The sequence below is a fragment of the Manacus vitellinus genome, unplaced genomic scaffold (assembly GCF_001715985.3).
Source record: "Manacus vitellinus isolate BGI_N305 unplaced genomic scaffold, ASM171598v3 scaffold_6_pilon, whole genome shotgun sequence".
NCBI classification, from domain to species: domain Eukaryota; kingdom Metazoa; phylum Chordata; class Aves; order Passeriformes; family Pipridae; genus Manacus; species Manacus vitellinus.
This window is the reverse complement of record NW_021940750.1, coordinates 39322500-39337400: the sequence shown is the minus strand read 5'-3', so window position 1 is coordinate 39337400 and position 14901 is coordinate 39322500. Positions and strand designations below refer to the sequence as shown.

Genomic DNA, 14901 nt, shown 5'->3' with positions numbered 1-14901 from the left:
TCTGGGATATGGATCGACTGGTCCACAGGCACTTCTCCGTGGGCAGCACTCTTCCCCAAGGCTGGCAACATGATTATTGGAAAACTAATCAGCTCTATCTGAGATAAATTGCATTTCCACCAATTATAGCTTAATTGTTGACAGATGGGAACACAGAAGGGAGATGTGTCACATCATTAAGAGAACAGGTGTATAGACAAGTGCCAGATTAATTGTTCCAGCCCATTAAATCATTGACCTTTTCACCACATCCTCAGTGTTGAACTCAAAGCTCTCACGATATTTCCAGCTCACACACGATGACTGTGTCTATCAGCAAAATTCTCGGGGCATTTTTAAAACACACAGGCTCCAGACATGGATTCATTGGCCATGAGCAGCTCTCCTTCCTAATTAAAATAATTCCTCTTCCTCCTCCTTCCCTGTGTTGGGGTTTGTTTTTCTTGCTTTTTTCAGCGGAATCCCGCGTGCTGTGTGGGATTTTTCCAAAGAGGAGGTTTTCCCATGAAGCTGTAGACATCTTGCCATGGGCCACACATTCCAGGATGTCAAAAGGAGGTGAAATCACAATAGAGCAGTTCAATGCCGGGCTGGAGGCTCCAGCTTTGGTTTGTGGCTTTGGCTGTGATTTCCAGCTCCTGCTCTGCCTGGGATTTTCCATAAAGCTAAATACTGCTGAAACTGAGTCAGCCACGGGTGTCTCACTCCCTTAAATAAGTGTAAAAATGTGTCTCCTGCTCTTTTCCTGGCTATGTAAGCCAGGAAGCTGAGGATGCAAAGCAGACACATCACAACAGCTTTGTGGGAGGTAGCACAGGTTTGGGACAGCAATGCAGGACAAGCTTCATCTGTCCTGAGCTGTCCAAGCCCTGCTTGTCCTGGATAACTGAGAACTGACTCCAGATCTAGTTATTCTGGGTGTCCTGGCTTGAAAAATGAAAGGATGAGATTGGATGGACCTACAGGGACAACCAGACAGGAGACAGGAGAACTGGGGGAAGTTTCCTCTCAGATAACGAATTATTTTACAAGGGAAAGCAGATAAATTAATTAAAAATACTGTTCATGTGAGATGGAAACAGCAAGAACCTCTTTGACAGAGAAGAAGTGAACCAAAACTGGATTTTTCAGAATAGTACAAAACTGAAGGTTGATACTGAAGAAAGTACAAGTATTTCTGTGTCTGGTACAGGAGAGGAGAGGAAAAAAAAAAGTCAAAAAAGGAGTTTTAGAAATGCCAAAATATTTATTTTAAAGACTTCCTCAGTAAATCGTTTTAACTTGCTTTTTGAACTGGGTTTTGTGGTTTAGAAAAAGTTCAACCCAACTTAAACAGAAAGACTGAGTGACCCAAAAGCAAGTGAAACATTTAATTTCAGTTGGAATTTAATATTTAGGGTTAACCCAGATTTTTTTCCAGGTTCTGCTTTTTTTTTTTTTTTTTTTTTTTTTGCCATCCTCCTCCTCTCTCTACCCCCAGTTCATTGCTGCTCTGTCCAGGGCATTTTCCCCCAGATATTTTGGTGCAGCCACACAACCCAGACAGTCATTATTTGCTCCACATCAGTGATCTCCTCCTTTCCAGCTGTCCTTTCCCCTGGCCTGTGCTCCCAGAAGTGCCACTTACAGCCAGCACTGTGTCTCCACCCTCAGTCCATCCATCTGTGGGGGGGGAATTCCAGTCCCACCAGAGCTGGGACTTGTTTCTTCACCACATCCCTCTCACCCCAAGCTGTGCCACTAGAAATCCCTGTCAAAGAAGTCATCAAAGAGGGAAACTCTCTCTGTCCTGGTCCTCACAAGCGCAGGTTTGCGGTGAATCTTCTCTTCCCTTTCCCACTCCTCAGACCCCGTGCTGGAGGTGTCCCAGAACAGATCCCTCGTCCGGGGCTCCCTGCAGAACCACAGGTCGACCTTCCCTCTTCTGCCTGGAGACAGTTCAGCTCCATCACGTTGTCTGGAGAGTCCTTCACCCCACGTGTTTCCTTGGGGAGAGAAAAAAATCAAACATCATATCTTTGCTGAGCTGCGTCCTCAGGCACCTGGAGTTTAGCTGGAAATGGCTTTGGGCTGCTGGAGGCAGGGAAAGAACATCCTGAGAGATCCCCTGTAAGACCAGACCCCCTGCTCAGGGCTGGGCAGGGTGAGGTAGAATTCACTCAGGATTATATTGGGTGAGGTTATAGAGTCTGGTGGGAGGCAACATGGCTTTGTCCCCAAGGAGAAGAGAGCTGGGGTGAAGAAACACAAGGGAATAGGAAGCCAAGCCTGTTCCCCTTTCTCCTGGTGAAAGTTCACCTCCAGACAAGTTTTTCACTGACTTAAGCACTTTTACCCTCAGTGGTACATTTCCAGCCTGTGCCAAGGGTTGTCATGTGCAAGCAAAGCAGAACAGGACTCGTGTCTGGATGTCAGTCTGAAGTGGTGGACGGGACTCATTTCACTTTCCCCTTCCTAAGGGACAGTGGGAAGCAGTTTCTGCATAAAAAAAACAACCCTAAATAGTGACTAACCTGAGTGACTGTAACATTTACCCCCTGGTCCTCTGAGGATGGCAGGAGCCCAGAGGCTCCACTGTGCATGTGGATGCAACAGGTTGGTGGACCATGCAGGGGTAAAGCCAGGAGCAGCTCTCTGGCAGCTGCTCCTAAAGAGGCTCATTCTCCAGTTCTTTCTCCTGCTGAGCCTAGTTTGAGCTTCCCAGTGTTCCCAAGGGTGCTCTGACAGGGAAGACACCCCAAAATATCAGGGAATCACAGAATATGCTGAGTTGGAAGGGGCCCACGAGGATCATCGAGTTCAACTCCTGGCCTCACACAGGAAAACACCAAGAATCCCACTGTGTGCCTGAGAGTGTTGCCCAAATGCTCCTTGAGCTCTGTCAGCTTTGAGGCTGTGACCACTGCCCTGAGGAGCCTGTTCTGGTGCCCAGCTTCCCTCTGGGTGAAAAACCTCTCCTGATATCCAAACTAAACCTGCCCTGACACAGCTCCAGCCCTTCCCTCGGGTCCTGTGACTGGCCACAGAGAGCAGAGATGGTGCTGCCCCTCTGCTTCCCCTTGTGAGGAAGCTGCAGGCTGCTGTGAGGTCTCCCCTCAGTCCTTCAGGTACACCAAGGGGGAGAGACAAGGCTGACTGCTCTCCCTAAAAACAATCTCACAAGGTCCCTGAAAACAACTGGTGACCTCAAATCATCCAGGTTTCCCCTTTGCTGCAAGGGAGTATCACAATTCCTTTCTCCAGAGCAGAAAGCCCTGAGCTGTACCCAACCTGGAGCAGGAGGTGTCCTATGCTGGGGGCAGATGGCAGGGGGCCAAAACTGGTGTAAGGGTTGTTTTCCAACTGTCTCCCATTTTATTTCTTTGTATGTTCACCCATCCAGCATCCTGGGATGCTTTTTCCTGATGGATGTCCTGACTCTCTAAGGATGTTGGACCCCAGGGACACCCTCTGTTCACACACCCAGTTTGCTGTACAGGGAACATATGGGACAAGTAAGACTCTCCTGACAGTGGGAACCTGCTCCTGCAGGGGCCTGGCCCTAAGGACTTTGAGTTTATACCTCTCTGCCTTGTCCATGGCTTTTAATCCACATCCACTTGGGTCTGTTTGGATGCTGTCAGAGAAACAGCCCAGAGCCCTGCGACCTCTCCGAGGCATCCCAATGCTTTGCCTTAAAAACACACCTCCCAGCCTTCCTCCCCCAGCCCTTTGAACCTGCATCTTGTCACTGCAGGAGATGGAGCAATGGAAGCATCTTCCATAGGGAAACCTCTTTGATGACATGTAAGAGGCTGGTGAGTTTTACAGCTCCTTGGAAAATTGTTCTACTCACCATGGTCATCTTCGTGAAAACGCTGGTTGTGCTCAGCAGGGACAAGGCCTCGGCTTTCCTTGCTGTTGCTTCTCTGGAGAGTGTCAAGGATGTCCATCGGGCTGAATTCCTTGATTTTTTGTTTACTGGCTTTTGCCTCCCTGTGGAGATTTCGTTTCAGCTCCGCCTGGGTTTGCAAACGAGTCGTCAACACAGACAGCAGAGGAGCGAAGACATTTTAACATCTTGAGGTGGCACAGCACTGGGGGGTTGGCCCTGGGAATGACTGCACAGCCGAGGAGTTTAACCCAAGCAAATGGTATTTGCCAAACTGGGCACGTGACACAACACGACCAGGACAGAGATTTTTGGTTTCTCCAGGAGTCATGGCCAAACAAGGGCAAAGCGTTGGAAAAATCAGAGGTAATTACTGATCACAGGGGCCCTGGGGATGCTTTCCACCTCTCCTCTGCCTAAGACACTGGGAAAGCCTCATTTCACCTTCCCAGCAAGAGGCTTTAGGTCTCCTGGTCCTTGGGAGAGACAGCCCCATCCCCTCCCCAAATCCATCTCGGCATTACCTCTCGTCGCTTGCGGGTCAAGTCCAGCATCTGAAGCTTGTGTAAGTGCTGTCTCCTGCCAGGGAGGTGATTCAGGCTTTGCCCCCTCTTCTCCAGCACCTACCATGTGTTTAAAGATGTAAATAAATACACCTGCACTTTCTGAAAGAGGAAGGAAGAGCCACCAGCTCACAAACCCCTCGGGCGCTCCTGGATAAACGATCTCCCTGCGTAGCCAACTTGCAGAAATTTATCCCAGATTTCCACTGCACTTGCAGTTTATCTCACAGCTCTGGGGCATGAGGGAAAAAACTTCATTAAAACAATGCATAAGTGTTTCTGCCCCCCCAGGTGTTACCTCGTTGAGTCAGTTCTCCAAGATTATCTCATGATCCAAAGGGAAGAACCACTTTTTGGTTTGGGGTGTTTGGGGTTGCAGGGGGTGTTTACAGTACACAGCACTTGCAGCCTTAAAATCGTGGGCTTATGGAATTGTTAAGGTTGGAAAAGGTCTGTAAAATAATTGAGTCCGGCCATTAACCCCACACTTCCAAACCCAGCACTAAACCATGTCCTCCTGTGCCATATCCACACATTTTTTGAACACTTTCAGGGATGGTGACTCCACCACTTCCCTGGGCAGCCTGTTCTAATGCCTGACAATTCTTTCAGTGAAGGAGTTTTCCCCCAGATCTAATATAAACCTCCCCTGGCACAATTTGAGGCCGTTTCCTCTCATCCTGCCACTTATTACCTGGGAGCAGAGCCCAATCCCCACCTGGCTCCACTCTCCTTCCAGGGAATTGTAGAGAACAATAAGGTCTCTCCCTTCTCCCCACTGACTGCAGGGTGTTCAAGTTACCCAGCCACTAAAAAAGGTGGTCCTCACACTTTTAGCCTCAAAAATATTTAATATCCTGTCTCAGCAGGTCCACCTCATCCAGGGAACTGTCATGCTGGAAATTCAGAAACTTTCCCCTTATTTTGGATCCTTTCACCCACACACCGGTGTCTCAGCCAGAGACAGGAGCACAAACAGTGTATAAAACACCAACTTCTGCCCTTTGGGGTGCCCAAACTATAAGGGAAATGATCCTGCAGCCAGGAGTGGCCTGTGCATGGGCACAAACTCACGTGCTTACCTTTGGTTTTGGGCTTGCAGCCACTCCTCGCTGACTCCAGGGCTTCACAGGAGCGATTGCTTGCGGAGGGATGGCGGGTTCAAGCCTCTACAAGTCCAATATTTATAATATTTAACATTGCTCATTCCACAGAATCATGAAACCTGATATGAAACTACCCTGACATTTTGCCAGCTCCAATTCTGGCCTGTCTGCTTGGGATACAGGAAGGAGTTTGGCATCTCAGGGAGGTGAACATCTCCTTTGGTCCTTCAGGAGAGGACAAAACTCTCCATGGAAGTCTCTTACATCACAGTCAAAGCAGCAAAAGCCCAGTCTGACATTAGTTTCATCCCTGTGGGTGTTTCTCTTTGAGCCTCAACATCACTGAAGGCTCCATCCAAGACCAGAGTGAAGACAAACCACAGCTCACACTGTTCATGGCAGAGCTGGAGCATGGAGAGGGGCCATAATTTAATCTAAAGTATCCTGTCAGGTCACCCAATGGCAGATCCCAGTTGTATGAGAGCCAGAGCATCGTTCCCTCTGTCTAACCAGTATTTTTCATGTTGGCCTAAGTAAGACCTTTCTTTGCAGAACTGTGCATGGTACAATATGCCTTTCCTGTTGGGGGTGGAAGTGGGCAGAGACTTGCTCTACAGGCTGCTCTGAGCATGGATTTTTATCTTGAGGAGCTAAGATGCCTTTTTAAATAATTCCAAACTATGAGATGGTACTGAGTCTTTTTATGTCATGGCATTCATAGAAACATCAGCATAAGAAAGAACCTCTAAGATCATCAAGTCCAGCCATTAACCCAGTGCTGCCAGGTCCATCACTAAACCATGTCCCTAAGTGCCACAACTACACACCTTTTGAACACTTCCAGGGATGCTGATTTCACTCTTTCTAGTGTCCCCTTCTAGAATGGGAGCTCAGGATAGCTTCCATAAAAATTAAGGGGAGCATAATCAAAGACTTTGACAGTAAGACCCGGCTTACAGTTTATTTGGGACATCATTAACTCCTTGACTATGAATTAGTGTCCAGTAAATGGTGACATGTCTCTGAGTGTCTGCACCGAACTGCTGCCAAAGCCTGAACTGTAATTTTGAAGCATCCTCTAAATCCGTGAAAACGCAGGAGAAAAGAAGTCAGCAATGTCACATAAAGGGGGAACACGTCAGGCCCGAAGTTCAAACGTCTCTTAGCGCCAAAAACCCCACAAAACTGAACATGAAGCTTAACAAACGGCACTAGATGGCAGCATGTGACACCACAAACTGCAGTCCGGGCTGTGCCTGGCTCCTGGATGCCACCAAGGATCCGTCAGCGTGGGGTGGATGGAGGCAAATAATCTCCTACATCCAACCCATGTCCCTGCTGCTGGCGGGGAAGCCAAGCTCCAGGATTTTGGATAAAGTTGTGTCCCTGGCTGGAAAATTGACTCTTTTCTTTAGCTTTTGTGAACCTCACCGGTTTTTTTTTCTGGAAGTACTCTCTGACTGAAATCCTCTAAAAGTCCTTGAGAAGGCCACACCATCCTGCTCTGCTGCCTTTGAAGATATTCCCACAGGAAAAAGGGCTTTTGCTGGTGCTGTGCACACTCCCTAAGAGCAATGGCACAAGCACAGGGTAGGACTCACAGTGTCTTTGTCCTGCAAAGAGTATTAACAGTGTTTTAATAATGGCTTAAGCACAGCCATGATAGAGATAAGATCAGTGACTAAAAATTCCCTGCTGGTAGGAGATTCCTAAAGGAGGCTGTGATTCCACACAACAGTTCTCAGGGTGTAGCTGGGCTCACTTCAGGTGCTGCTCTCACGTCCTCCCACCAAATCCAGGGACAACTTATTCAACAGCTGGTGCCACCTCTGCTCTCTGAAGCCACCAGTGTCAGCCAGAGCCACGGTCTCGAGTTGGAGGGGTTTCACTGACCCTGCCTGGTGGCTCTTCTGTTCTTTACTATATTAAAAAGACTTTATTCAAAGCAAGGAAGGCTCAAGCAAAGCACCCCTGCTCCAGCAAGTTTGCTGTTCATAGAATCATGAAGTTTTTAAAAGTTTAGGTTGGAAGGGACCCTAAAGGCCATCTAGTTCTGACATCCAGCCATGGGCAGGGACACCTTCTACTAGACCAGGTTGCTCCAAGCAGGTTCAGATTAGATTTTAAGAAGAAATTCTTGCTTGTGAGGGTGGTGAGGCCCTGGTACAGGTTGTCCAGAGAAGCCATCAATGCCCCATCCCTGGAAATGTTCAAGGCCAGATTGGATGGGGCTTGGAGCAACCTGGTCTGGTGGAAGGTGTCCCTGCCCATGACCGAACACAGGATTTGAGCTGCAGCCTAACCAGTGCCAAGTACAGGGATAGACAGAAATTAAGATAGAAATAAAGACAGAAAGATATTTCTGAGCTTTAGTTATGTAGTGGTAACCCTTGCATGGAGGAAAAACCTGATTGCCAGGTAAGGTAGAGTCATGGGTTTCAGGCCTTGGGGAGGAATGAATCTGGGAAGTGCAGGATGGGGAAATTGAGGGGAGTGTGTGCAGGGACAGAGCAGTCATAGCAGTTCTTGAAAACTAAAATAATTCCTCTCTCAGCATCCCTTACTGCAAAGCATGTCTGTCTGCTTTACCTGCCTCTCTGCTTTACCTGACTCTTGGCCCCTAAGCTGGTGCCAGACCTTTATGGGATACTTGGGCTGAAGAGCCAAAATCAGTCCCACATAATGCAATTTGGATCCCTTCTGCAAAGGGCTCTGTGTTGACCACTTTTGCCCCCTGGGAGCACCAGGACTCGGCTTCAGGTACCGGGACACCCCAAAGGAAAGTGGGACATCACAGCAGAGGTGATCTCATGTGTCCTTGATGGGTGTCTCCATAGCACATAAAGCTCATCTAGGGATGCCCATGCCCCCAGAAAGCCCACATCAAGGGGTCAATCAGAGCAGCTCCTGAGGAGCTTCTCAAACTCGCCTTACTTGAGGTCTTCGAGGCGGGTGCTGCTTAATGATGCTGGTTCCTTCCTTTTCGGGCATGGTGTTGAAAGAGAGGGGCCCTTAAAGATTAAAGAAATAGATGATGAAGTTATTTTTGGGTGGTCATCAGCTGCTTAGATGTACCCAGCAATAGCTTTCTGCCCTTCTTTTTGGTTGGCATGTCCCACTAAATTCTCTCTCTGCTCACTCCAGTAACACATGGAGTATTCTATTAGCTGAAGAAATAAAGTGGATGTACCTATGCCTGTGATTTTGAACAAATATCTGCCATGTACCTCTCCAACTTCCCTCTACAACCTCTCATGCATCCTGCATCTGACCACAACCATCCTTGTGTCTCCTGTGGCCTCTCCCAGCCCCTGGGTCCCCTGTGTGATCAAGGGTTCTCTTCTCCTCCCATGGCTCGTGACCATCAGCTGGCCAAGAAACCCCTGAGCTCTGCTGCTTCCTCACTTCTTGCCCTGTAAAAATTGGGCACAGGCAGCAGTTTGGTTTTTGTTTTTCTTGCTGCTCAGCTCCTGAGATTTATTACTATTATTTTTTGGTGGGACTGAGAAATACCTCTGATGATTTACTGACCATGGCAGAGCTGGGCTACAGCAGCCAGTGATGCAGGAGTTAGAGGGCTGTGGTCAGACAAGTGGTATGGTCACAGACCCTGGAAATCAGCCCAGAATAACGTATTACACACCAGTGATCCTCTGTTAGTTATTAAAGCAACGCTTTTGCTGAGGCCTGGATGTGATCCTGACTTGGGCCTGTTCTGCCCTGGTGCTCCCAGGTAGACACCACTGCCTCTTTTGTTCTTTTCTTGCACAAATAAACACTTGATTGTGCAGTAAGTATTTTTTTTACAAAACAGTTCATCTGTTTATCCCACCTGTTCTCCCCAAAAAAACTCTTTTGAAGTGTTTAAATTCCATTTTATACACGGATTTGAGAGAGGTGTTGCTGAGCAGCACCTGCTTCCACGTGGTGGGAGCCCTGAGGTGGCCACAGGGGAGAAGAGTTGGGGATGCAGTGCAGGAATTACATTATAGATGATGCCAAATTTAATAGTTATATTTAACAAGAAAAATAATACTTTGGAGGTCAGCTTGTGGGGGACATCTATGAGCCTCATGGATGTCATGGAAGATCACCAAGCTGGGCTTTTGGAGAAGAGAGAGAAGGTGATCATAGAATCATGGAATGATTTGGGTTGGAAGGGACCTTAAAGACCATCGAGTTCCAACCCCCTGCCATGGGCAGGGACACCTTCCACTAGCCCAGGTTGCTCCAAGCCCCGTCCAAGCTGGCCTTGAACACTCCCAGGGATGGGGCAGCCACAGCTTCTCTGGGTAACCTGTGCCAGGGCCTCACCACCCTCACAGTCAGGAATTTCTCACTGTGAGGGTGATGAGGTATGGGAGGATATAGTGACTCCATCAGATAAATGTTTTCTGGGCTCTGCAGAGCCCTGACAATGATTAACCACAGGGTGAAGCTGCAGCTGCTCTGCACAGGCAGGAATGGGAGCCTGAAGTGAAAATTTCCAGTGCAGGAGGCTCCTCTAGACACAAACTTCAGCTGTTGGTGGAACACTCACTGAAAGAGCAGCCTGATGGGGCAAAAGGGGGTTAATGAGTCATTGCCTCTGTCTGCAGGGCAAATGAGCACATAGGGAATTTCTAAGGGGGAAATCTAAGGAAAATTTTTAAGGAGGCGGCTCATGGTGCTGAGAAATTGGATATGGCACAGGGAAGGGTCTGGGACTTGGGAGAAGCTTGTTCTGGTGAAGGTTACAGCTTTGGGGAAGTTATTTCTCCCTTATGAGGCTATGGGTGTCTTTTGTTTTTATTTTAATTGTTCCCTCCCATCCTACTCGTGCATGTGTCTTTTAGGAGGCTTGTCCTTAGCCTCTACAGATACAGAACTTGAGGCCAAGGGCTTGTTGTCCCTCAACCTGCTCAGTCCTGGGGCAGGGAACAGCACCAAGCCCTAGCTGAAGGCATCCTTGTGACTCCTGTTTTTCAACCTTGCACTTCAGCAGCAGCAGGTTCTGCCCTCTGGGGGAATCTGGATTTAACACAAGCCAAGCTGAACCCTCACAAACCAAATAAAATCTATTCTCTTGGAATTGTCTTTGGTTATTTAGACAGGAGCTTGTGCTAATACATTGCTCAAGTCCTCCTGAGCATACAGTTCTTATTTCAGAAAACAAAAAGTTATGAAAAATGGCATCTGTTGGGTGTGTGGGGGGGAAGGGTTGGAGATTTTTGTAAAATGCACATTTTTAACAAGCACTTGTTAAATGCCCAGTGACGATAATTTTCCAGAATAGGAATATTTTAGTTGCTCTTGCTATCAGGAAGTACTTGAAACCTGCTGTGGTACAGCCAGATCTGATCTGTATTCTCCCCAAGACCTCAGTTCCGGGAATGTCATTACTATCATGCCAGAGATTTATTTGCTTTCACAGTTTCCTGATGCCTCTTGATGAATGATCCTGAAGGAGATATCCAGTCCCTTGTGAGGCAGCAGTTCTTAAGGCCACTCAAAGTGTGTCAGGAATTGATTTTTGGGAATGGCAAAGCGGGGAGGAGGATGCCAGGGCTGTGGATCCTCCTTCCTCTGCATCGCCCTTCCTCAAACTCCGCTGGTTTTCATGGAAGTTTCTCGCTACACTCACCTAAAACAGCTGTGGGAAGTGTTTGTCACCACCCAGCTCATCCTAGAGAGCTACACACCCACTTCCAGATGGATGCAAACCTCCCTCCTTACCTCCAGGAATGGTTTGGGTACAGAGGGAGTTTAAAGGCTGCATGGTGCTCTTTGTAGGAAAACACAGCAGCCACACTGTCTGCCTTCCTCTGCTCCTGGCTTGGCAAATCAGCCCCATACAGGACAGGGCTGGCATTTATTGTAATGCCATTTTACCTGCTGAGCACACAGTCCAGAATCTCGTTCTAATTAGGTTAATGCTAATGATATGTCCAGCAGCAGCAGGTGAGCAGGGAGGTGTATGATGGGAGTTACAGGGTAGCTGAACGAGGGCTTGCTTGGACACAAGTGCCAGGTCCATGCTGGGGAGTTGGGCTGTTCCTTGGGATATGAGTGGTGGGAGCAAGGAGCCTGGGATCTGGTGAGTGAGACACTTTCCAAAACAGGCCATGGAGTGGAGGGGAGGTGGGAGGAGGGGGAACGAGTTTTCCAAAAGCTAAATGTCCTGGAAATGGCCAAAAGCAGATAAAGAACAGCCTGTGCACACACCTACACCCACCCCACACTGCAGTGGGCAAACCCACAGTCCCAGCTGATGCCACTAGTTCACGATATTCCAGCCACGACCTCCTTACCTGAGGAGGCTCTCCCATACCAGGTCTCCCGGAGAGGTGGAAGTTCCAGGTGGAAGATGGGTTTTCCCCACTTTTCCATGTCTGATGGGTGCAGGCTGGGCTGTCCTGGCACACTGGGGAGCCGGTGCAGGGCAGAGAGAGAAGGCAGGTCCTCTGCAGAGCGCATTGGTGCCACCTTGGTCACCTTGGGATGTGCCTTGGAAGAGCTCAGGCCCATTTTGCAGGGGGGCTTTGAAAGGGAAGGAAAACTCCTTCATGCACCGTCCTCCCTGAACATGGAGGGATCTTTGTGAGTGATTGCAGAGCCTTGGCAACTCCCTGCTGGCTCCACACATCCTTCCTGGCTGGGTTAAACATTGACCTGTCCCCAGCCATTCCCCTGCAGGGATGAGAGGAGCCTGCTGCTGACACAGAAGGGGAACTCACTCCAGGGAGCCAACAGTAAGCCCTGGGAAAGCTTTGTTTTTACCTACAAGTGATCTTTAACCAGGGCCATTGTCTGACTGGAGGTATTTCTACAGGCAGCTCTTTTGCTAAATCTCCAGGTCTTGGAAGGAAATTCAATCCTTGGAGCACCAGAAGGGTTAAAGCATCTCCCACCCTGCAGGGGAGAAGCAGCCTTCCTGCATGGGAACAGGGGCTAGCCCAGGAGCATCCTCCACTCCTGTTCCTGCTGGCTGGGAGTACTGCTGGAAAAAACTAATCTTTAGCACAAACCCACCTGGGAACGCTGGCAAAAGTAAATCATATTCTGTAGTTCATAGAATCATAGAATCCCAGAATGGCTTGGGTTGGAAAGGACCTTAAAGTTCATCTAGTTCCAACCCCTGCCATGGGCAGGGACACCTTCCACTAGATCAGGTTGCTCCAAGCCCCATCCAACACGGCCTTGAACACTTCCAGGGATGGGGCAACCACAGCTCCTCTGGGCAACCTGTGCCAGGGCCTCACCACCCTCACAGGCAAGAATTTCTTCCTACACTGAGAGTGATGTTCTGGAATTGCTGCAGGATTTGGGCCAAAGGCAGTGGGATTGGGGCATAAGGGAAAGACCTGTCCTTCTCCATCTGCTCCCAAGGTGTATGAGAGGGTTCTGAGGGCAGAATCCCCTCAGAGCTGTAGGAACAACTCATTTCCAAGATGGGGTGGTTGGGAAATAGGTGGAGAGGATCATTAATGCAGGAAGATTGGTAGTGCAGGGTGGGTTTTGTGGCAGGAGTAGGGTTGTGGGAGGAGGTCAGGGCACCTGTGAGCTCAGATGTGAAACACCTGGGAACCAGAAAACACCAAAAGTGTGAGGCAGAGCTCAAAATGTCACCAGAAACAGGGTTCACTTAGTGGGGGCTTATCCCACAGGGATTCCTGGAGTAATCCTGTGGAGGTTTGCAGTGATTGGAGCCTATTTTGGCTTTTCCAGTGGGACAGAAGTTCCAGGAGAAGGGTTACATGGGGAAGTAAGGGTCAAGGCAGAGCCAAGTGTCTGGCACTTGTGGCCAATAAACCCATGGGTGAATCCCTCAACTCTCCCTCGATGGAAACGGGGATGTTTTGAGCTGCAAAATGACACTGGCCAGGGGTAGCACCTCCCAGAAGGAACTATTCATCCCTGGAACAATCCAGCCAGTTCATGTTTTCACTCACAAAGCACCGTCATGACTCGTGATTTTGCTTTACGTCAGGTCACACAGGGCACAAGGTGTGGATAAAGGCCTTTTAATTAATTCCCAGCTCTCTGCAAGAGCTTTGGGGCTCTCGGCTGCAGAGAGATGCTCCTGCTCACACCTCTGCTGAAAGGTGGGTAACAGACCCTGCTGGCAGCTGCTTGGTTGGTCTCTGCAGGTACAGGCAGAACCCAAGCCGGCTGTTCACAGCCTTCCCCTGCCCCTCTCCCGGGTGCCACGGGACACAAGGTGTGAAAGGACCACAGAGAGCTAGAGGGAGACATTTGTAGCTACCTCACTGGGAACTTTTTGGGAAGCACTTTTTTCAAGAAGCAAGCCCCTTGCCTCCAAAGGGCTTACTCCAATCTACAGTTTCCTTGGGGAACACCAGCACACGCCTAAGAAAGCCTGGCAAGGCTGAATTCCTTCTGGTCCTTACAGAACAGGCACTCCAGCTCTAGCTCCTATTGCTCCAAGTGTGTTTTCCACGTTTAGACTAGTGGCCTTCAGTGTGTCCTGCAGAGGTCGATGCTTGAATAAACACCTCCACAGCTTTTTGGGGTGCAACTCGTAAGGTGACTTTATTATAAAAACTGAATGGCTTAAAGGGAGGAATAAAAGAGCACTGGACAAAAGGGCTCCAGCCTTAAATAACATGGGTAGGGAAGGCACTGGAACAGAAGGTGGGGTTCAGGCGGAGCATGCAAATTGTGACCATATAAGGAAAAAACATAAATATGCATCAACCAATCAGAACACGAGAATCACATAAAAAGGTATAACCTATACAAAACCATACAATGACAATAAACCAAATTCAGAATTTATAATTTTCAATCCCTTAACAGTGTCCAGCAAGATCTTTAAGTGCACTTAATGTTGTGGAAGTGGCCCTTCAGGATAGAGCCTTTTGCAGCCTGAAGTGCCCTTGTCCCTGTGTGTGTGTGCCCACGGCACAAGGGGCAAAAGCAAGGCAGGAGGGCCCGTGAGCTGCAGGGCTGAGGTTTGTGGCGATTGAGTTCCACAAAGATGCAGGTCAGGGGGAGAAAGCGAATGTTTATTAATGTAAGGGGAAAGGGAGGGATGAAGTGTAGGCAGGAGAAGGGAAGGGGAGGGGAGGGGAGGGAAGGAAGGTTTGGGAAGGTTTGGGGAGGGGAGGATTGGAAAGGGAAAGGGATTGGAAAGGGAAGGGGAGGGAAGAGAAGGTTTGCGGAGTAGAAGGGAGGGGAGGGGAGGTTTAGGAAGGTTTGGGGCGGTAAGGGAAGGGGAGGGAAGGGAAGGATTGGAAAGGGAAGGATTGGAAAGGGAAGGATTGGAAAGGGAAGGATTGGAAAGGGAAGGATTGGAAAGGGAAGGATTGGAAAGGGAAGGGAAGGTTTTGGAAGGGGAGGGAAGAGAAGGTTTGGGGAG

At 48.9% G+C, this 14901-nt stretch overlaps 1 protein-coding gene across 1 annotated transcript; it reads right to left on the bottom strand.

Moving 5' to 3' along the window:
• Window positions 1-1447: 1447 nt before the first annotated feature.
• Window positions 1448-12116, bottom strand: CCDC198 (coiled-coil domain containing 198). Its single transcript, XM_008927040.2, has 6 exons — window positions 11831-12116; window positions 8475-8551; window positions 5517-5603; window positions 4396-4494; window positions 3836-4001; window positions 1448-1985 (listed from the first exon to the last, which is right to left on the bottom strand). Exons 1-6 carry the CDS (start codon window positions 12045-12047, stop codon window positions 1741-1743), a joined length of 891 nt encoding a protein of 296 aa, XP_008925288.2. The 5' UTR covers window positions 12048-12116; the 3' UTR covers window positions 1448-1740.
• Window positions 12117-14901: the final 2785 nt, after the last annotated feature.